The 22,623-nt window shown below is 43.6% G+C and overlaps 2 protein-coding genes across 3 annotated transcripts in view; both read right to left on the reverse strand.

Moving 5' to 3' along the window:
• Positions 1-8,897: 8,897 nt before the first annotated feature.
• LOC122544316 (transmembrane protein 272-like) lies at positions 8,898-15,404 on the reverse strand. Its single transcript, XM_043683482.1, has 5 exons — positions 15,274-15,404; positions 11,889-11,992; positions 11,186-11,236; positions 10,624-10,827; positions 8,898-9,388 (listed from the first exon to the last, which is right to left on the reverse strand). Exons 2-5 carry the CDS (start codon positions 11,962-11,964, stop codon positions 9,180-9,182), a joined length of 540 nt encoding a protein of 179 aa, XP_043539417.1. The 5' UTR covers positions 11,965-11,992; positions 15,274-15,404; the 3' UTR covers positions 8,898-9,179.
• A 6,270-nt stretch (positions 15,405-21,674) lies between these two features.
• LOC122544317 (transmembrane protein 272-like) overlaps positions 21,675-22,623 on the reverse strand; it is an 11,088-nt gene continuing 10,139 nt past the window's right edge. For both annotated transcript variants that reach the window (XM_043683483.1, XM_043683484.1), the window contains one exon: positions 21,675-22,167. In XM_043683483.1, the coding sequence (XP_043539418.1) occupies positions 21,965-22,167 (203 nt within the window). In that variant the 3' untranslated portion in view covers positions 21,675-21,964. The remainder of the gene's footprint in view (positions 22,168-22,623) is intronic.

Below are 22,623 nucleotides of genomic sequence, written 5' to 3' on the forward strand. Positions count from 1 at the left end.
TGAACTAGGACTCCCTTGTGCTTCAAATTCCCAAAGCCTTTCTCCATTTAGAAAAGAGTGTGTGTCTCTATTTTCCTATCAAAGTGCAGAACCTCACATTTTTCCACATTGTATTCCAGCTACCACTTCTTTGCACATTCTCCTAGCCTGTCCAAGTCCTTCTACAACCTGTCCACTATTCCTAAAGGATATTAGTGGACCAGATGGGATTTTCCTGACAATCAACAATGGTCTCATGGTCATCATTAGATTGCCGACTCTAGGTATTTATTGAATTCAAACACCACCAGCTACTGTGGCATTATTCAAACCCAAGTCCCCAGAACATTACCTAGGTCTCTAAATTAATAGTCTAATGATGATACCAGTCATCCATCACCTCCACAAGCAGATGTACAGAGAAAGTCTGGGTGGCCTGCTATGTGAATGGCACAGTGGTTAGCACTGCTACCTCATAGCGCTAGAGACCTGGGTTCAATTCCCACCTCAGGCAACTGTCTGTGTGAAGTTTGCACATTCTTCCTGGATTTGCTCTGGTTTCCTCGCACAGTCCAAAAATGTGCAGGGTAGGTGAATTGGCCATGCTAAATTGCCCGTAGAACATAGAACAATACAGCACAGAACAGGCCCTTCGCCCCACGATGTTGTGCCGACCATTTGTCCTAGCTTAAGCACCCATCCATGTACCTATCCAATTGCCGCTTAAAGGTCACCAATGATTCTAACTCTGCCACTCCCACAGGCAGCGCATTCCATGCTCCCACCACTCTCTGAGTAAAGGACCTACCCTTGACATCCCCCCTATACCTTCCACCCTTCACCTTAAATTTATGTCCCCTTGTAACACTCTGTTGTACCCGGGGAAAAAGTCTCTGACTGTCTACTCTATCTATTCCCCTGATCATCTTATAAAACTCTATCAAGTCACCCCTCATCCTTCGCCGTTCCAATGAGAAAAGGCCTAGCACTCTCAACCTATCCTCGTACGACCTATTCTCCATTCCAGGCAACATCCTGATAAATCTCCTCTGCACCCTCTCCAAACTTCCACATCTTTCCTAAAGTGAGGCGACAAGAACTGCACACAGTACTCCAAACGTGGTCTAACCAAAGTCCTGCCAAAAAAATGGACCTCACACTTGACAGGGTTGAACTCCATCTGCCACTCCTCAGCCCAGCTCTGCATCATATCTAAGTCCCTTTGCAGCCGACAACAGCCCTCCTCACTATCCACAACTTCACCAATCTTCGTATCATCTGTAAATTTACTGACCGACCCTTCGACTCCCTCTTCCAAGTCATTAATAAAAATTACAAACAGATAAAAATTACAAACAGTGTTAGGTGAAGGGGTAAATGTAGGGGGGTGGGGGTTTCTCTTCAGAGGGTCAGTGTGGACTTATTGGGCCGAAGGGCCTGTTTCCACACTAAGTAATCTAATCAATAAGGCAGTTGTTTTTTCCAGGAGCTGAATGGAACTTCCCAGAAAAAGTTGCAAGTGTTCCACCATTATATTCTCTTCCATCAGGCTGAAGATATAAAAGTTTGAAAAAAACATACAAACAGGTTCAAGGACAGCTTCATCCATGCTCTTATCAGACTTATCGTCAGACCTGTCAGATATTCGACTTGATCATTCTCTATAACTGTTAGACTATATTTTGCATTGTGTTCTGTTGCCCTATGTATTTACATAAGGTATGATTTGTTTGGTTAGCACACAAAACAATACTTTTCACTGTTTCGCAGTATGTGACAAGAATAAATTAAATCAAAAACAAGAACTCCTGGAGGATTAACGTGGAGGTGCCGGCGTTGGACTGGGGTGGACAAAGGCAGAAGACGCATGACACCAGGATATAGTCCAACAGGTTTATTTGAAATCACAAGCTTTCGGAGAGCTGCTCCTTCCTCAGGGTGAAGTGATTTCAAAAAGACTTATTGAACTATAACCTGGTGTTGTGTAATTTCTGACTTTGACAACGTGCTTAAAAAAGTAATCAAAGTTCGATGTGAATATGTGGAAGGCTGTAAAAAGAATGACTTTATTTCCCTAAACCGAAACTGATGCATTTCCTGGAAGTCACATGTTGAAACTGAGTGGTACAAATTCACGGATTATACAATTCATGATGTACTAGGGAATTACTTCGGGTTGGCCACATGTATTTGATTGTGAAATTACTGGGAAATAAACCCCATTATTCACAGGGGTTTAAGACCAGATTAAGAGCAGGCAAACTAGTACATTATAGCTTCAGGAACAACAGTAAAATTGTTTGTAAAACCAAGGACTACAGATGTGAAGCAAAATCAGAAATTGCTGGTGAAGGGTCATAGAATCTCTACAGTGTGGAAACAGATTCTGAATCAGTGGTGCTGGAAGAGCCAGGCCATATGGCCCAACAGCAACCCTCTGAAGAGTAACCCACCCAGACTCATTCCTCCTACCCTATATTTACCCCTGACTAATGTACCTTACCTACACTATGGGCCACGTAGCATGGCCAATTCACCCTAAACTGTACATTTTTGAACTGTGGGAGAGAACCAGAGCACCTAGAGGAAACCCATGCAGATACGGGGAGAATGTGCAATCTCCACACAGACAGTCACCTGAGGCTGGAATCGAACCAGGGTCCCTAGAGCAGTGAGTTGGCAGTGCTAACCACTGAGCCTCCATGCCAGCAGGGTCTGCATCATCTGTGCAAAGAGAAAGTAGAGTTAATATTTTAAGTGCTATCACCTTTCTTCAGAACCAAATGGCAGAAGCAAGGTATTTTTGTACCAGCTATCCATGTCTAAAATGCTGAAATTCCTTTTGTAGCACCAAAGATAAAGAAACCAGGAGTTTTCAGTAAAAGCAAAATATTAAAGAGCCCGGGAACCAGAAATGCAACCAGAGTGTCAGCAAAAGCTCAGGTCTAGCAGCATTTGCAGAGAGAGAGAGAGTTAACATGGAGTCCAGTTGAACCTGGAAAATGGTGTTTGTGCTTTTGACAGAGGAGGGAGTAGTAAGTGGATAAACTAAGTACCACCTAGAGCAAATAACAAAAGACCTGTGATAGAACATTACAGCGCCGTACAGGCCCTTTGGCCCTCGATGTTGTGCCGACCTTTGGAACCAACCTGAAGTCCATCTAACCTACACTATTCCATTTTCATCCATAATCCAAGATGGAGGATGGGAAGATTTCTGACTGCAACAGGCTACTCCTTTTTTGGAATTGTCGGAGGTGATTTTCTCGAATTCCAGGAGCAGCTACTGTAGTTTTATATGCTGTTGCATTGTTTTGGAACTTTAGAGAAAAAGTCAAAACAACAGCACTTTTAAAAGGGAGAGGAACAGAAAAAGGCAGCACATGGTCAGGTCAGTGCAGGATAGCAAAAGAAACCCACACTGCTAACTGACACAGCAGTGAACCTGCTGTTGAATTCATGTATATCTGGGACATCAGAGTGCGTCTGGGAAAATTCACAAACAGTGAAATTCACAACTGATCTTGGAGGAACCTGTTTTGGAGAAGTCACAACACAGAAAATAGATAAGTGAATAGTTTTAAGTGTGGCCTTGCTGTAAGTCTGCAGTAGTGAGTAGAGTGTGTTCTTTCTTGATTATATGTCTTGTTGAGATATGTCTCTTGATTAAACTTAAAAATATAAGCCATAATTATGAGGTTAGCCTGGAACAGTGTTTTGTAGAGGAATAAGATGGGGCTATTTTCTGAGTCTGCAGATTAGAAGCAGCAAAAATGGCCCTTGGTAGAGTGATATGCTTCTCATCAGATGTGGGAGTTTAGGGAGAGTTTACGTGTCACTGAGGATATCTGCAATAAATACTGTTGATTGCGAACCCAATCAGATTGAATGGATCGGTTGGAGCGACAGTTAAAGGCAGTAAGGAATTTACAAGAGCAATGAGGATGTGATGGAAGGGAGAAAACCCACAGATACAGTCAGGTAGATGGGTTAACTGCAGGAAAGGTAAGAGAGGTAGGTAGTGCAGGAATCTCCTGTGGCTATCCCCATTTCAAACATGTATGCTGTTTTGGATAATGTAGTAGGGGAATGCAACACGAACAACCAAGTTTCTGGTATCGAGACTGGCTGTAATGTATGGGGTTCTAATAATAAGGGGTATGTTAGGTTCCAAGAGATCGATTGTGTTAGGGGACTCTCTGGTCCGAGGCACAGACAGATGTTTCTGTGGCCAACAACAAAAAGTCAGAATGGTGTGTTGCCTCCCTGGTGTCAGGATGAAGGGTGTCTCAGAGAGGGTGCAGAATGCTCTCAAGGGGGAAAGAGCCCAGTAGGAAGTCATTGTACACATTGGAATGGCAAAGGATGAGATTCTGAAGGGCGAATATAGAGGGGTTAGGCAGGAATTTAAAAAGGAGGTCCTCGAGAGTAGTAATATCCGGGTTACTCCCAATGCTACGAGCTAGTGAGGGCAGGAATAGGAGGATAGAGTGGATGAATGCATAGCTGAGGAGCTAGTGTATGGGGTAAGGATTCACATTTTTGAATCATCGGAATCTCTTCTGGGGTAGAAGTGACCTGTATAAGAAAGACAGATTGCACCTGAATTGGAAGGGGACTAATATACTGGCAGGGAAATTTGCTAGAGCCACTCGAGAGGATTTAAACTAGTAAGGTGGGGAGGATGGGACCCAGGGAGATAGTGAGGAAAGATCAATCTGAGACTGGTACAGTTGGGAAAAAAAAGCAAATCAAATAGTCAGGACAGGCAGGGACAAAGCAGAGAACAAGGGTGGACTGATAAATCAAACTGCATTTATTTCAATGCATCAGGGAAGGCAGATGAACTCAGGGCATGGGACTGGAATATCATAGCAATTACAGAAATGTGGCTCGTGGATGGACAGGACAGGCAACTTAATGTTCCAGGATACAAATGCTACAGTAAGGACAGAAAGGGAGGCAAGAGAGGAGGGGGAGTGGCGTTTTTGAAAAGGGATAGCATTACAGCTATACTGAGGGAGAATATTCCTGGAAATACATCCAGGGAAGTTACTTAGATGGAAGTGGGAATTAAGAAGAGGATGATCACCTTATTGGGATTGTATTATAGACCCCCTAATAGTCAGAGGGAAATTGAGAAAGAAATTTGTAAGGAGATGTAAGTTATCTGTAAGAATAATAGTCCCAGTCTATGTTTCCAAACATAGACTGGGACTGCCATAGTGTTAAGGGTTTAGATGGAGAGGAATTTGTTAAGTGCATACAAGAAAATTTTCTGATTCAGTATGTGGATGTACCTACTAGAAAAGGTGCTAAACCTGACCTACTCTTGGGGAAAAAAGGCAGGGCAGGTGACAGAGGTGTTGGTCGGGGAGCACTTTGGAGCCAGCGACCATAATTCAATTTGTTTTAAAAGTGATGGAAAAGGATAGACCAGATCTAAAAGTTGAAGTTCTAAATTGGAGAAAGGCTCATTTTGACAGTATTAGGCAAGAACTTTCAAAAGCTGATTGGGGGCAGATGTTCATAGGTAAAGGGGTGGCTGGAAAATGGGAAGCCTTCAGAAATGAGATAATGAGTCCAGAGACAGTATATTCCTGTTAGGGTGAAAGGAAAGGCTGGTAGTTGTAAGGAATGCTGGATAACTAAAGAAATTAGATTAGATTCCCTACAGTGTGGAAACAGGCCCTTTGGCCCAACAAGTCCACACCAACCCTCTGAAGAGTAACTCACCCAGACCCATTTCCCTCTGACTAATGCACCTAACATTGCAATTTAGCATTACCAATTCACCTGACCTGCACTTCTTTGGACTATGGGAGGAAACCGGAGCACCCGGAGGAAACCCATACAGACATGTTTGATTATATAAAATAAAGGAAGCTTGTCGTGTATAGACAGGTTAGATCAAGTGAATCGTTGGCAGAGTATACGTAAGAATCCTACTCATTGAAGCTGAACTGTAGTCAACACTATTATCCCCTCGAGACTGAATACTAAACTTAGTGATCTCGGACTAAGCCCCAATCTCTGCAACTGGATCCTCAGTATCTGACCCATAGGTCACAATCAGTGAAGATTGGGGACAATATTTCATTCTCGCTAACACTCAACACTGGAGCCCCCCGGGGTATGTACTCAGCCCTTGACTGTACTCACTGTATACCCATGACTGCATTGCCAAATGCCATTTACAAGTTCGCTGATGACACCAGAGTCAGTCGAATCTCAGATGGTGATGAAACAGACTACAGACAGGAGGTGGAAGACCTGGAAAATTGGTGGACTGAGAACAACCCAAGTCTCAATGCTGGCAAAACCAAGGAGCTCATTATTGACTTTAGGCAGGATGTTACTTATGTCCCCCCTACACATTAACAGCACGGAGGTGGAATGTCCCTATGACTATATGCCTATCCAATAACCATTTAAATGCCCTTAAAGTTGGCAAGTCTCCTACTGTTGCAGGCAGCGTGTTACATATGCCTACTACTGAGTAAAGAAACTACCTCTGCCATCTTTTCTAAATCTATCACCCCTCAATTTAAAGCTCTGTCCCCTTGTGCTAGCCACCAACGAGGATAAAGGCTCTCACTGTCCACCCTATCTAACCCTCTGATTATCTTATGTCTCAATTAAGTCATCTCACAATCTCTTTAACAAGAACAGCCTCAAGTCCCTCAGCCTTTCCTCCATACCAGGCAACATCCTAGTAAATCTCCCTGAACCTTTTTCAAAGTTTCCACACCCTTCCTATAATGTGGCAACCAGAATTTAAACAGTATTTTGCCAAATCCTCTTCCTACTTGAGCATTTAGCAACAATTTAGGAACAAGCTCAAAAATAAACAGAACACAGCTCATTCTTAAACCAAAGACTTGAGCATATTAAATCAGATTGACTATCAATCAATCTACTGGGGAAAGGATGTGTGGAACTGGGGGCTGAAATGTACAAATACACTCCAGGCTCTGGATTATCTTCTGTGGGCAGTGTAGTGATTAGCACTGCTGCTTCACAGCATCAGGAACCTGGGTTCAGTTCTGCCCTCAGGAGAATGTGAAGTTTGCATATTTTCCCCTGTGTCTGCACACGTCTCTTTATTGTCCTGTGCGATGCTGAGGACAAGTGCAGTCTTGACAGGGCAAAGGTCTTCTTTCTACACTGTAGGCATTCTATGACAAAAATCGACAAATAGCTCACCGCACCCAGTTACAGGAGACAGTAAAAACAGATTTAAATTGGTGGAATGCCAAAGGTGCATAATTTTTGCTGACTCACTTTACCAAGTAGGGTAGACAAACAGGAGGCTGGAAGAACACAGCAAGCCAGGCAGCATCAGGCAGAGAAGTCAACATTTTGATGTAACCCTTCTTCAGGAGCAGGAGTGGGTGTAAGGGGAGCTACAGATAAAAGGGTGTATGTTTATATAGAAAATATTTTTTTTAAAAATCAGGGCAGGGTGGCCAGGTGGGGATCTGTGAACGCAGGTAGAGTGTAACACCTGGTTGGTTAATGGCAGGATTGAATCTGGTTGGTTGGTAGGAAGGGTTGATAAGAGGAATGGGAGAGGGAGGTGCTAGAAAGGAAGTCCAGGAATAGGGACAGAGATTTCAAATTTGAATCAGAGTCCTCTGGACTGTAGGCTACCTAGACAGGTGGTGAGGTTTCGTTCCTCCAATTTAATTTCTGATTCACTGTGGTGTGGCAGTGGAGGTAGCCAAGGATGGTCCGGTCAGAAAGGGAGTGGGAAGGGGGAATTACAATGGGCAGTAACAGGGAATGCAGGTCAGCCCTTGCAGACACAGCTAAGATGATCAATGAAATGTTCCCTTAGTTTACCTTTGGTCTGCCCCCTGTAGAGAAGACCACATCAGGAGCACTGGATACAGTAAAGTAGTTTTGGAGGAGAGTCCCACCTGAAAGGACTTGTGGCCAGCATGTTTTGCTTCTTTTCCTGTTGCAGGGGAAGGTACCTAGGGTGGGGGCACATGCAGTGTGGGGAGAGTGGCATGAACCAAGGATTGGCAAAGGGAGCAGTCCTTGCAGAACGTGGATAGGGGTGGGGTCAGGAGGGGAAGATGTTCTTGGTGGAGTCTAGTTGAAGTTGGAAGTGTTTAAGGATGATGCATTGGATGCAGAGGCTGGTGGAGTGGTAGGTAAGGACAAGGGGGACTCTATTGCATGGGGCAGAGGGTGGGAAGGTTTAGAGCAGTAGAACAGAGCATGGAGGTGGTGCAGTGGAGGGCTGTCAATGACAGGCAGGGCAAAGTATGTTGTTCAAAATAGGTGGATATCTGGATGTTGGGATTAGAATGTAAATTCATCTGAGCAGATGCAGAGGAGTTGGGAAGAATGGAATGGCATTCTTGCAGGATACTGGGTGGGAAGAAGTCTAGAGCTGAAAGTGTTGCTGGAAAGTGCAGCAGGTCAGGCAGCAACCAAGGTGCAGGAGAGGGAGCAAGGATCATTCCTGAAGGGGTCATGCCCGAAATGGATGCTGCCTGACCTGCTGCACTTTTCCAGCAACACATTTTCAGCTCTGATCTCCAGCATCTGCAGTCCTCACTTTCTCCTGGGAAGAAGTCTAGTCCAGGTAGTTAGAGAGAGTGGGTTTATATTAAAAAATGCACCTGGAGACTGTCACCAGAGATTGAAATTGAGAGGGCAAGGAAGGGTGGGGGAGAGAGAAGAGGTGGTGTCCAAGATGGACCAAGTGATGGAGGGTAGGGTGGATGTTGTGGGCAAAGCTGATGAACTGCTCCAATTTGACCTGGGTGCAGAATGCTGCACTGATGCAGTCATTGATGTTGGGGCATAGTGCCTATGTAGGTACTGAAGGACTATTCAACATAGCTGGGGCCCATCAATGCTGTACAACACAAAGACCCTTAAAGAAAAACAAAAGACCAGAGTATTATCAAGTCATGCTTATATTAGAAATTTTACATCCAACTTTTAAAAACACCTATTGGTTTCAGAGTTATGTACAAAGCACAGTTTACTTCTATGAGCATAGAATGAAAGTAGTGTAGAAAGAACAGTGTTTTCAGCTTTAATAAAAAAAGTCTACACATGCACTGCTAATGAGTTCAAACCAAATTTCACCCACAGTAGGCATACATATTTGACAGTGAGCAGATACATTTTCCCCTCCCCCCCCACAAAAAACTGAACAAGATTTCTTCAGCCAAAATTCAACTGCTTCTTTGCCTGATGCTCAGTGTCCCACCTAAAGCACATGCACAAAGCAAGCCGCAGAATCCTAGAAACAGTGCAATCCCAAGGAGGATGTATGTGATAGTAGTGGCCCAGAAGGCAAAAAAGTAGAGAGTTTTATCGCAGTAATTGGGAGATGTTTTGTCAATGTATTCTGGCTCATAGATGCTGTAGATCCAAACATTTCCTAGAAGAGGTAGAGAAATAGGTTTTTAAATATTGATACTTTCCCCAGAGATCACAAATCAAACATTTTACATTTCTGCCTCCTTCCTTCAGAATCTGGATTTTCTAACTCCCAACACTGAACAGTTATGCATGAACACTATCCTTCAGCACTTAGGTTTCCTCATTCACCACCCTTGCCAGAGTGCCACAGGGATCAGTGCTGGGTCCACTACTTCATCATTCAAATTATTTGAATGTTAGCATAGGAGGTACAGTTAGTAAGTTTGCAGATGACACCAAAATTGGAGGTATAGTGGACAGTGAAGGCTACCTGAGTACAATGGGATTTTGATCAGATGGGCCAGTGGGCTGAGTGGCAGATGGAGTTTAATTTAGATAAAATGAGAGGTGCTGCATTATGCAAGAGCAAATCTTAGCAGGACTTATACACTTAATGGCAAGGTCTTCAGGAGTGTTGCTGAACAAAGATCTTGGAGTGCAGGTTCACAGCTCCTTGGAAGTGGAGTCATTAGTAGGTAGGATAGTGAAGAAAGTGTTTGGTATGCTTTCCTTTATTGGTCAGAGTATAGGAGTTGGGAGATCATGTTGCAGCTGTGTAGGATGTTGGTTAGGCCACTTTTGGAATAATGCATGCAATTCTGGTCCCCTGATCAGGAAGATGTTGTGAAACTTGAAAGGGTTCTGAAAGATTTACAAGGATGTTGCCAGGGTTGGAGAGTTTGAGCTATAGGGAGAGGTAAATAGGGTAAATAGACAGTCTTTTCCCTGGGGTGGGGGAAGTCCAGAACTAGAGGGTTTAGGGAGAGAAGGGAATTTATAAAAAGGAACCTAAAGGGGCAACTTTTTCCATGAGGGGGGGTGGCACATGAATGGAGTGAGCTGCCAGAGGAAGTGGTGGAGGCTGGTACAATTGCAACATTTAAGAGGCTATTGGATGGGTATATGAATAGGAAGGGTTTGGAGGGATATGGGCCGGGTGCTGGCAGGTGGGACTAGATTAGGATCTCTGGTCAGCATGGACAGGTTGGATCAAAGGGTCTGTTTCTGTGCTGTACATCTGACTCTCCAAAAAGAGACACCCCAGCACTGAGGCAGCAGTGCTAACCATTGAGCCACCCATGCTGCCTCAAGGGATTGGTCAGAGGAACCTCACCCCATGAACATTCTAAAAAACAGGTGAGTAGCAACATGCAAACTCAAGTTAAACAAAGCTAGTTTCAGTTAAGCAGTTACCTGTTATAAACCAGATGAAGGAAAACAGTGAGATGAGACTTTTCCAAACTCTGCCAATTCTATGAAAAGCCAACATATTGCTTTCATCATTTGGAGCACATGAAACTAGTGAAATCATCACAAAGAACAGGGTAAAGCTACCAGAGACAATCAAATAAATTGGGATCAGGTACTGCTTGGGACAGGAATCCAAATAGACAGTACCTATATGGGAAGGAGAAAAGAAAAAAAAAGTGTCAGAAGTGATTTGTTGCAAACTTAATGTCACCATAAATCTGACTATTTTGAGAACAAAGTTACTCTAGTTTTTAATTTTAAGCTGTTGTTAAAAACATGGAAGTGGTCAAATCCTTAGAACCAAAGGAAGAATGCTGCTCCTAATATTGAGCCAAGCTTGGTACAGGAATCCAAGCCATTTATATGCAGCTTAACTATTTTAATGTCAAGCATAGCTATGACTAGATTACATTAAATCTAACAAGCTTGCCAAAAACAGACAAACAATCCAAGTGAACAGCTTTTAAATTCATGCCACCAACATCCTTTATTATTGAAATCTCACCAATAGTGATGGAAGCAACAGCCAACAGACAGGTCATAATTTTCATAGATGCTGAAAAGGAATTGGAGAATGTTTAAAAAAGTGTGTAACATTCAACATATTAGTGTAGGGGCTGGTGATCCAGTTCATCCCTACCTGCTCTTTCAAAAGAGACCCACTCCCCAGTTCCCTCCCTGCCACCCCCTCCAAAACCCAAGTGAAATCTTTCACTGGAGATTCTGCTGACACCACTTCAGGCATGCATTCAAGACTAAGAACATCAAGTGTATTATGAAATGAGGGTCTTAAGGGGAGATTTCCTGGCCCTTGACGGGAAGTAGCCAATCAATGATGAACTTAGAAGAAAAAAAATTGTTTTATTTAACCCAGGGATTTAAGCATTTAGATGAAATGGTACTCATTGAAGTGGGTAGTGTCACTTAGCTGGGCAACTGGTTTGCAGTGATGCTAACATTAGCATGAAGGACTCCTCAACATTTCCCCTTACCCAAGGGGTGAGGACTCCAGTTAAACCAGTCATCCATTGGAGTACAGTCCCATGGTTAATAATTTACTTTTTTTAAAAAGCTGGTTACAGAAGAGGAGATCGTCTCTTGACCCACATCTATTATAGCAATTGCATTTTACATTTATGCTTTCCTATTGAATGTACTTTCTCAAGAGCTATTGACTTGTTCCTTGGATGTGAACGAACAATCAGTACCTGATGCCACTGGGGATGTAGGAGGATATTCAATAGTCCGCAGGAGAGGAGTGTATAAGCTACTTTCAGGGTCCATGTTATTAGCCACCTCCTATACACCAGATCTAGGAGTTAAGGCACATATTAAATTAACAAGCAACCACCTGTTTTGACCCACCATCTCACTTAACAGTCCTGTTGTTCAACTGGTCTTTGTTTGGACCTCCATTAGAGAGTTGTAGATTACACATTTAAACCTCACTCCTTGAGAACTCAAATAGAAAACATCTAAAAAAGAACCACTAAGCAAAATAAAAGTTGCTGGAAAAACTCAGCACTGTCTGACAGCATCTGTAGAGAGACAAGACTGAATGTTATGGATCCAAAGACCCTTCTTAGGAGGATTGCTAGACCAAAAGTATTAATTGTCTTTCTCTAGATGCTGCCAGACCTGCTGAGCTTTTCTCTCTCTTTCCCCCCCGCCCCCCCCCAAGCAATTTGTTTGACTTCCAGCATCCACAGATTTTATTTGAAAATAACATGGAGCAGCAGTGGTTAGCACTGCTGCCTCACAGCACCAAGGACCCAGGTTCGATTCCAGCCTTGGGCAACTGTGTGGAGTTTGCACGCTCTCCCAGTGTCTGCATGGGTATCATCCAGCTGCTCCAGTTTTCTCCCACAAATCAAAGAGTTAGGAGGGTTAGGTGAATTGGCCACACTAAATTGTCCATGGTGTTCAGGGATATGTAGGCTAGGTGATTAGTAAGGGGTAAATATAGGGTAGGGAAATGGGTCTGGGTGTTGCTCCTCAGAGGTGGACTTGTTGGGCCAAAGGGCTCGTTTCCACACTAAAGATTCAGATTCTAATTAGACGGTGATCACTTTGGAAAGACATCCATACGGCATTAAAAAGCCCTTCGGTCCAACTAGTCCATGCCAGCCATAATCCCAAACTAGTCTCACCTGCCTGCTCCAGGTCCATATCCGTCCAAAACCTTCCCTATTCATGTACTTACCCAAGTGTCTTGGATGTTGTAACTGTAATGCACCTACCACTTTCTCTGGTAAGTCATTCCAGATGTGAGCCACTAAAATGAGCTACCCCTTACGTCCTTTAAAATCTCTCTCTCCTCACTTTAAAAATATGCCCTCAGCCTTGAAATCCCCAACCTTAGGGAAAACAGTCATTCACCTTAATAGACCCCTCATGATATTACAAACTTCTGAAGGTGCCCACTCAACTTCCTATGCACTAGTGAAAAATGTCCCAGCCTATCCTGAAAACTCAAACCTTCTGTTCCTGGCAATATTCTGGTAATTTTTTTGAACCCTCTCCAGCATAAATGATATCTTGTGTTGTTGATCAAGATCATTGGAAGTTAGATATCTCCCTTGTATTAATCTTCTAGTTGTAAAGACCTGGTCTTGTGCAGACTTTCCATCCACAGAATGGGGTTTTTGAAAACTACAGATTAAATATTGACCCAAGGCAATTCTCAATACAAATAGAATTAATACTGGTAGCTGTTATCCATTTTTGAACTCCAATCCTCCCCTCCACCCCAGTTCCACAGTAGTTCAGGGTAGAAGCATTGTCAAGTTTTTTTGGATTCCTAGTCTAGACTCTGGTCAAGATCAGAGGAATCAACCACGAATTCCTGTTTCGGTAAGATCACCTCATTTTCCATTCCAGAGTACCCAGACCCCCATAAAATGAAAACTTCTGATGCTAGAGATCCAGAACCAAAATTGCTGGTGAAACTCAGCAGGTCCAGTAGCATCTATCTATTGGAAGAAAGCAGAGTTAACATTTCAAGTTGTGACTCAGAACTCTGAAGAGTCAGACTTTAAACACAAGCTTTCCTCCCACAGACATGGCCAGACTTGTGGCGTCCAGGCCCATTTAACACAAGCACTCCTCAGAGGAGATCAATCAAGGATCGATCGATCTCTGAAGAATTTTTGCCTAGCGCACACACAGTGGGCCTAAGGGGTTTTTCCTGTGCTGTAGACTAATCACATTGACGTTTTGGATCCAACTTTCTCCAGATATTGCTCTCCCACAGACATGGCCAGACTTGTGGCGTCCAGGCCCATTTAACACAAGCACTCCTCAGAGGAGATCAATCAAGGATCGATCGATCTCTGAAGAATTTTTGCCTAGCACACAGTGGGCCTAAGGGGTTTTTTCCTGTGCTGTAGACTAATCACATTGACCTTTTGGATCCAACTTTCTCCAGATATTGCTGTAAGTTTGAAATTCTCCAGCATTTTGTTTTTACATCATATGCCTGCCCAGCTATTGGTTAACTCCATAAATCATACATCAATTTTTTGAACAGGAAACTCTTTCCTAATTTTTAATTCACCTTATTCCATATTTGGCAGCCCCTGCCACTTCCTTCACTCAAGTTGAAGTTATGTACAACATTAATGTAATCATGCATAAACTTGCTCCACTTATTTACAAAATTAAGAAGCCTATTCCAAATAGAATTTCCTAGTTTGATCCCAGCTAAATGCATTATTATATAATCCCTATAGTGTGGAAGCAGATCCTTCAGGCCAACAAGTCTACACCAATCCTTCCAAGAGTAATCCACCCAAACCCATTTCCCCTACCCTATATTTACCCCCGACTAATGCACTTAACCTGCACATCCCTGGGCACTATGGGACAATTTAGCACAGCCAATCCACCTTAACCTGCACATCTTTGGACGAGCCACCTTAAAAAGTGATATTACAGGAATCTAGACAAATCAAAGACAAAAAAATAGGTCACTTAGTTGTTCATTTCAGAAACGATGGCGCTGATCTGACAAGGATATAGTTTTTAAAGAAATGTTTAAGTTGGGAAAGGCTTAGGCCAGAGACCAGGAGCAACCTATCAAATCCAAACAGAAAGTAAGCGTTTTTATAGGATTACGTGTAACCCTTATACTAAGGAAGTTCAGAAACATTTCCATCCCTCTGTTAGTCAACACGATAGACAGCAATCAGAACAGGTTTTCAAACAAAGTAGAGTACAGGTAGGTTTGAGACGTTTCCCTCTACAGAAGGGGGGATTGGGCTAGATAGAGAGAGACCTCGAACACCCAACCAGAGGGCCTGATTCTATGCTGTGGGACTAACTCTCCCCACGCAACTATTAGAAAAGATTTTTTTTAAAAAATTACTTAAAAGTTTTCACGCCCAGAAAGATCCATTAATGTTTGTAAAGACAAGCGGCTCAGCCTCCTCTTCCGAACTGAGTTAGAGCAGTTGTTTAAAAGCCACCAATAAAATCTACAACTACCCCCTATTGTTACAAAAATAGTTTTCGCTTTTTTTCTTTAGTTACAAAAATAGTTTTTTTTCCCCTTCTCGCTCTCTGTATTAAAGCCAGACACCTCTTCATACTTACGTAGAGAGTAGATTAGAATCATAGCGCCTGCCTCATTCTAGCTATATAAAAGATTCCTGCCAATTTCTTCAAGAATAAATTCTCGTGTTTAATTTTTGATTTCAATTGAAAGAGTTACTGAGATGTGTTGGAGCACACGTGCATCGGGCTGGGAAAACAAGGGTGCGTCTTAGAATTTAGCCCTGCGCTGTTGTTGGGAGGGATTCCATCCTTGATTGTTTTCCCACTCAGCAGTTTATTTGCCACGTCCAATAAACTTTATTTGGCTGGGAGGTCATTTCATTAAGGAACGCCATTAGGATTAAAGTGGGTTACTCCAGATCCATCGAGTTACAAACGAGAGAAAAAATAAATTGTACGTGCATTCTGTCTTTCACACCCATAGCAATTGCATTTGCATAGCGCCTTACACATCCACAGCAAAGTGCTCTAGAAACATAGAAATTGGGAGCAGGAGTAGGCTGTTCGGCCCTTCAAATGTGCTTTCCCCCTTCAAGATGATCATTGCTGATGACCCAACTCATTCTCTTCTTTCCCCCACACTCTTTAATCCCTTCAGCCCTAAGAGCTATATCTAACTCCTTGAAAGCTTTCAATGTTTTGGCTTCCACTGCCTTCTTTGGCAGAGAATTCCACACGTTCCCACTCTCAGGGTGAAGACATTTCGAGTCACAGAGATGTATAGCACGGAAACAGACCCTTTGGTCCAACTTGTCCATGCTGACCAGATATCTTAAATTAATCTAGTCCCATTTGCCAGCACTTGGCCCATATCCCTCTAAACCCTTCTATTGATATACCAATCCAGATTTTAAATGCTGTAATTGTACCAGCCTCCGCCATTTCCTCTGGCAGCTCATTCCATACACGCACCACTCTCTGTGAAAAAGTTCCCCCTTAGGTTTCTTTTAAATCTTTCCCCTCTCACCCTAAACCTCTGCCCTCTCTTTTTGGACTCCCCTACCCTGGAGAAAAGACTTTGACTATCCACCCTATCCATGCCCCTCATGATTTTATTATCATGATGCCTCCAATGCTGTGGGGAAAAACAGCCCCAGCCTGTTCAGCCTCTCTCTATAGCTCAAACCCTCCAATCCTGGCAACATCCCTGTTAAATCTTTTCTGAACTCTTTCAAATTTAACAACATCTTTATTATCATGATGCCTCCAATGCTGTGGGGAAAAACAGCCGCAGCCTATTCAGCCTCTCTCTATAGCTCAAACCCTCCAATCCTGGCAACATCCCTATTAAATCTTTTCTGAACTCTTTCAAATTTAACAACATCTTTCTTGTAGCAAGGTCCCAGAATTGAACATAATATTCCAAAAGTGGCCTCACCAAAGTTCTGTACAGCCACAACATGACATCCCAACTCCTATACTCTATGCACTGGTCAATAAAGTGATGTCAATCCATGTAATATTTTATAAATTCCTACTTTGGGAATAGAACCAGTCTGACTCAAGATTAGAATACAGACAGATGCTAACCTCACACCTTTAATATGTTGTCTGAGCTGATATGTCACTTTCTTTTTAATAATACCTTGAGTTATCTCAAGAATGTGACTTAAAAGTAGTTCTGGGATTTACGTATTAATGAACTGAAACCTGCATCACATTCTAAAAGATGAAAGACTTAACAGCAATCTAGGTTTGTTCAATATATCATTCCAGTTGCAAGACACAGTAATCTTTTGCTATAAATTACATATCTTATGATCCTCTTCCAAAGCTATCTGATGAAGGAGCAGCGCTCCAAAAGTTAGTGCTTCCAAATAAACCTGTTGGACTATAACCTGGTGTTATGTAGTTTTTAACCCTGATCAATGAAGGCAAGAGTACCAAATGCCTTCTTTCTACCTTGTCTACCTGCAACTGCACTTTCAAGGAACTATGAACCAACGCTCTGGGGTCTCTTTGTTCGACAACACTACCCAGGATCCTCCCATGAGAGAGAGTCACAGAGATGTACAGCACGGAAACAGACCCTTCGGTCCAACCCGTCCATGCCGACCAGATATCCCAACCCAATCTAGTCTCACTTGCCAGCACCCGGCCCATATCCCTCCAAACCCTTTCTATTCATATACCATTTTATCCAGATGCCTTTTAAATGCTGTGATAGTTACCAGCTTCCACCACTTCCTCCAGCTCATCCCACATGTGCGCCATCCTCTGCGTGAAAAAGTTGCTCCTTAGGTCACCTTTATATCTTTCCCCTCTCACCTTAAACCTATGCCCTCTAGTTGTGGACTCCCCCACCCCAGGGAAAAGACCTTGCCTATTTACCCTATCCATGCCCCTCATGATTTTATAAACCTCTATAAGGTCACCCCTCAGCCTCCAACACTAATGTGTAAGTCTGGCCTTACAAAAATACATTTCTCCCAGTCTCAGTCCTACCCCATATCCTTAGACTGTGACCCTATGGTTCAGGATTCCCTGGTCATCGGGAACATCCTTTCTGTGTGTACTCCTGTCTAGACCTGTTAGAACTTTATAGATTTCTATGAGGATCCTCCCTCGCATTCTTCTAAACACCAGCAAACATGGTCGTAAATGATCCAATCTCTCTTCATGCATCTTTAGATCTGTTGAGGTAGTTTTTGAACTGTATTTCCTGTTGTTATCAAGGAGATAAGAGCTCAGGTAGTTCACTTGGCTGGATGGCTGGTTTGTGCTGCAAACAGTATGGGTTCAATTCCCACACTGTCTTGAGGTTACCATGAAGGTCTCTTCTTCTCAACCTCTGCCCTCTCCTGAGGCATGGTGACCCTCAGGTGAAACCCCCATCAGCTGCCTCTCTGATAAGAGAGTAGCCCTATGGTCTGGCGAGACTCTAGCGACTTTACCCAATCAAGGACAGACTCTCACACAGTAATCCGAAGGAGATGACAGTCTGCTGAATAATGTTGCTGGATGAGAGATAGATATTGGACCGGGCGCTAAGGGGTGAACTCATAAGCAAAATGCCGAAGATCTGAAATAAAAACACAAGTGTTGGAGAAAACAAAGCCATACTGTACCCAAAATGGGCGGCACGGTTGCTAGGTGGTTAGCACTGCTGCCTCAGGGAACTGGATTCGATTCTACTCTTGGACGGCTGTCTGTGGGAGTTTGCACATTCTCCCCATGTCTACCTGGGTTTCCTCCGGGTTCTTCGGTTTCCTCCCACAGTCCAGTGTGGACTAGTTATGCCTAAATTGCCCATAGGGTCCAGGATGTGTGGGTTAGCCAGTGGAAATGCAGGTTTACAGGGATAGAGCGGGTCTGGGTGGCTTGCTCTTTGGAGGGTCAGTGTGGACTCGATAGGCTGAATGGCCTGCTTCCACACTGTAGGGACTCTGTGAGGATATGATTCATGGTAACTTCAGCCACCCTTATCAAAACAGAGTAGCATTAGACCATCTAGACTTCAGTAGCACAGGAATACGATCTCATAGATTCCGAAACAGTGCAGTGCAGTCTTCGTCGTGTGCTGAATCCATTTTTAAATGGTTTCGAGGTACAATCCTGTGGTAAAGTGCTCACACTTCCTGCTGGGGAAGAGATCCGACTCATAACTGGCCAATATACCTCCGAAGGCTCACCGTTTCAGTGAGAGGGCACAGCTTTGAGGTTACTTAGAAAAGCAGTAAGGGTGACACAAGGGAAAACATTCTCAGGGCGAGTGGTGGGGACCTGGGGTGTGCTGCCAGAGAGTGTAGTGGGGGAAAGCTCAGCTGAGACATTCAGAAGAGAATCATCAGGAAAGGAAATAGGTGCAGGTTTGCAGGGCCTGAGGGGTGAGGTACATTGCTGATTGGGGGGAAGCCAGTACAGATGTGATGGACTGAATGGCTTTCAGCGCTGAAACCGCTCTGTGCCTGTGGGAGTTTGAGTAAATTAACTGCAACTTCATCGGTAGCACGTAGAACATAGAACATTATAGTGCAGTACAGGCCCTTCGGCCCTCGATGTTATGCCGACCTATGGAACCAGTTTGAAGCCCATATATCCTACACTATTCCATTCTTGTCCATATGTTTATCCAATGACCATTTAAATGTCCTTAAAGTTGGCGAGTCTACTGTTGCAGCCACGCCCCTATTACCCTCTGAGTAAAGAAACTCCCTCTGATATCTGTCCTATATCTATCACCCCTCAACTTAAAGTTATGTCCCTTCGTGCAAGCCATCACTATCCGAGGAAAAAGGCTCTCACTGTCCACCCTTATCGAATTATCTTATGTGTCTCAATTAAGTCACGTCTCAACCTCCTTCTCTTGAATGAAAACAACCTCAAGTCCCTCAGCGTTCCCTCCATACCAGGCAACATCCTGGTAAATCTCCATTCCAAAGCTTCCACGTCCTTCCCATAACGCGGTGACCAGAACTGTATGCAATACTCCAAGTGCGGGCCACACTGGAGCATGACCTCGTGGCTCCGAAACTCAATCCCTCTACCAATAATAGCTAACACACCGCATGCCTTCTTAACAACCTTGTCAACATATTGAAATTTCCTGTTTACCCCATGAAATTTCCTGCTTACGCTGCTCAAATTTCCAGCTCAGCAGTTTTCACGGAGATGGAATCCCTTCTCCCAGAGTCTTCGGAACTCCTTGCCACAGAGAGCTGTGGGTTGGGTTGGGGGGGGTGGGCACAGTCCTTGTGTACATTGAAAGCTGAGACAGATCCTCGATCTGAGGAAAGGCCAGCAAAATGGACACGAGGAGGGCTGGATGAGTCACGATCCTGCCGAATGGCGGAGCAGACAGGAGGGACCACATGGCCTGCTCCTGTTCCTGTTTCTGATGGTCTTAAGGGCACGGTTTGTTAATCGAAGTCGAACTGGTAAAATTGCCGAATGAAAGAATGAGCTGCGGATGCTAGAAACAAGAAACAAAAACTGAAACTGCTGGAGAAACTCAGCAGGGTCTGGCAGCATCTGTGGAGGGAAAGCAGAGCTCAGCTGGAAACATAAGCTGCCAGACCCTGATGACCTGCTCCAACAATTTCTGTCTGTTTCGAATAAAATTGCTGTTTTACTTTAAGCCACTGGGTGGCCCCACAGACTGTACCTTTCCCAGTCACGAGGTCTTACATGGAGATGCTGGCATTGCACTGGGGTATACAAAGTTAAAAATCACACAATGCCAGGTTATAACCCAACCGGTTTATTTGGAAGCACTAGCCTTCAGAGCGCCGCTGTTTTGTCAGGTGGTTGTCAGAGTCCACCTGATGAAGGAGCAGCGCTCGGAAAGCTAGTGCTTCACAACCTGGTGTTTTGTGATTTTTAATTTTGCAGTTTTTGAGTCAAGATTAGAGTGGTGCTGGAGGACCTGATGAAGGGTGTTTCCCCGAAACGTCAATTTTCCTGCTCCTCGGCTGCTGCCTGACCTGCTGTGCTTTTCCAGCACCACTCTGATCTTGACTCCAATTTCCAGCATCTGCAGTACCCACTTTCACCTTTGCAATTTTTCAAGTCATAGAGATGTACAGCACAGAAACAGACCCTTTGGTCAAACTTGTCCATGCCGACCAGCTACCCTAATTTAATCTAGACCTATTTGCTATCAATTGGCCCATATCCCTCCAAATCCTTCCTATTCACATACCCATCCAGATGCCTTTAAAATGCTGCAATTATACCAGTCTCCACCACTTCCTCTGGCAGCTCATTCCATACACATACCAACCTCTGAGAAAAACTTTCCCCTCGGGTCCTTTTTAAATCTTTCCCCTCTCACCTTAAACCTACGCCTCCCCTAGTTTTGAACTCCCCTACCCTGGGAAAAAGACATTGGCTATTCATCCTAGCCAGACCCCTCGTGACTTTTTAAACCTCTATAAGGTCACCCCTCAGCCTCTGACGCTCCAACCCCAGAAACATCCTTGTAAATTTTTTCTGAGTCTTTTCAAGTTTCACAACATCCTCCCTGTATCTTATGAACCTAACTCACAGTTAAACATGCAAATGTGGAACTTTTCTGTAAGGCTAGATTTGCAACAAGTTGAGCAAGTCTATTCTATCCGGAAGTTTTGATATGAAGGTTGGTTAGTAGCTTGTGGAATTCAATCAAGAAATGTTGAATCTACAATTCTACGCCGTTTCACCTCTCCCCTCTTATCAAGGAGTTAGTAAACATGAGCTGGAATTCTGACTTAGAAAGCTCACTTCTATAAACTAGTTTGAAAGATACAAATAGAGTCATTGAGTCATAGAGATGTACAGCATGGAAACAGACCCTTCGGTCCAACCCGTCCATGCCGACCAGATATTCCAACCCAATCTAGTCCCAATCCTAGCTGCCTTGAATTTCTTGCCATTTTGAATTCAACTTTTATCTGAGCTTGATGTTATTAAATTGATAGAAATTTTATTGAAATTAAGTAAAACAAAAATCCTTCGCTGAGAGAATGCAGGAATTACTGGTGCTTTTTTATTAGAAATATATCACAGATACATCCAAAATGTTTTTTTGAAACATAACTGATTGGTTTGAGAATGACGAGCAGATTAAGTGCCGTTTCCTTCCTGAAATATCAGATGAAGGTTATGCAGAACAAACGAAAAAATGTGGAGATGCCTTTGTGAAAAGCTGTCCCACACAAGCAGTGCGAAAGCCATTCGTTCATCTGCGGAAGCCCAGAGTTTATCGGCAGGCAAATTTCTCAAATTAAGATGGAGCAAAGGCTTTCCTCATTCAAGAGCTTGAAAAATTCTTGGTCAGAACCAAGGTTCCACCACAAATACACACACAAAATCCAACAAGCATCATGAGCCCGAGAATGATATAAACAGCAGTGGTGATCCAGAAGGCAAAGAGGTATAGTGTTTTGTCGCAATAATTGGGAGAAGCTTTGTCAATATAATCTGGCTGGTAGATGCTGTAGATCCAAACGCTTCCTGGAAGAGATGAGGAATGCAATATTTGACATTTAATCCTCAATGTCTTTTTGATGTTACAAATACACTTTGATATTAAGAAGCGACACAGATCACACCTTCTTCGGGATATGTACTGAAAGTACTTTTGATCTCAAAATGAAACACCGCTCCCCTTACTCTCACTTTTTATTGAGTTTGCAAGTTTCAGGCTGGTTGGATGTTTGCTATGAAACTGGATTTAGAGTCAGACGGTCATGCAGTATGGAAACAGACCCTTTGGCCCAACTCGTCTATGCTGACCAGGTTTCCTAAGCTAACCTAGGCCCATTTAGAGTCATAGAGGCATAGAGATGTACAGCATGGAAACAGACCCTTCGGTCCAACCTGTCCATGCCGACCAGATATCCCAACCCAATCTAGTCCCACCTGCCAGCACCCGGCCCATATCCCTCCAAACCCTTCCTATTCATATAC

This window comes from Chiloscyllium plagiosum, chromosome 48 (assembly GCF_004010195.1).
Source record: "Chiloscyllium plagiosum isolate BGI_BamShark_2017 chromosome 48, ASM401019v2, whole genome shotgun sequence".
Classification (NCBI taxonomy): Eukaryota; Metazoa; Chordata; class Chondrichthyes; order Orectolobiformes; family Hemiscylliidae; genus Chiloscyllium; species Chiloscyllium plagiosum.

Bases quoted from the DNA above. Each gene is read 5' to 3' on its own strand.
- LOC122544316 (XM_043683482.1), bottom strand. From the start codon at position 11,964: ATGGACCCTGAAAGTAGCTTATACACTCCTCTCCTGCGGACTATTGAA. The intron at 11,237-11,888 runs GTACTGATTGTT...ATTCCTTTTCAG, and splicing joins TACATCCCCAGTGGCATCAG to CATCTATGAAAATTATGACC. The intron at 10,828-11,185 runs GTGAGATTTCAA...CTTCCCATATAG, and splicing joins TGTTGCTTCCATCACTATTG to GTACTGTCTATTTGGATTCC.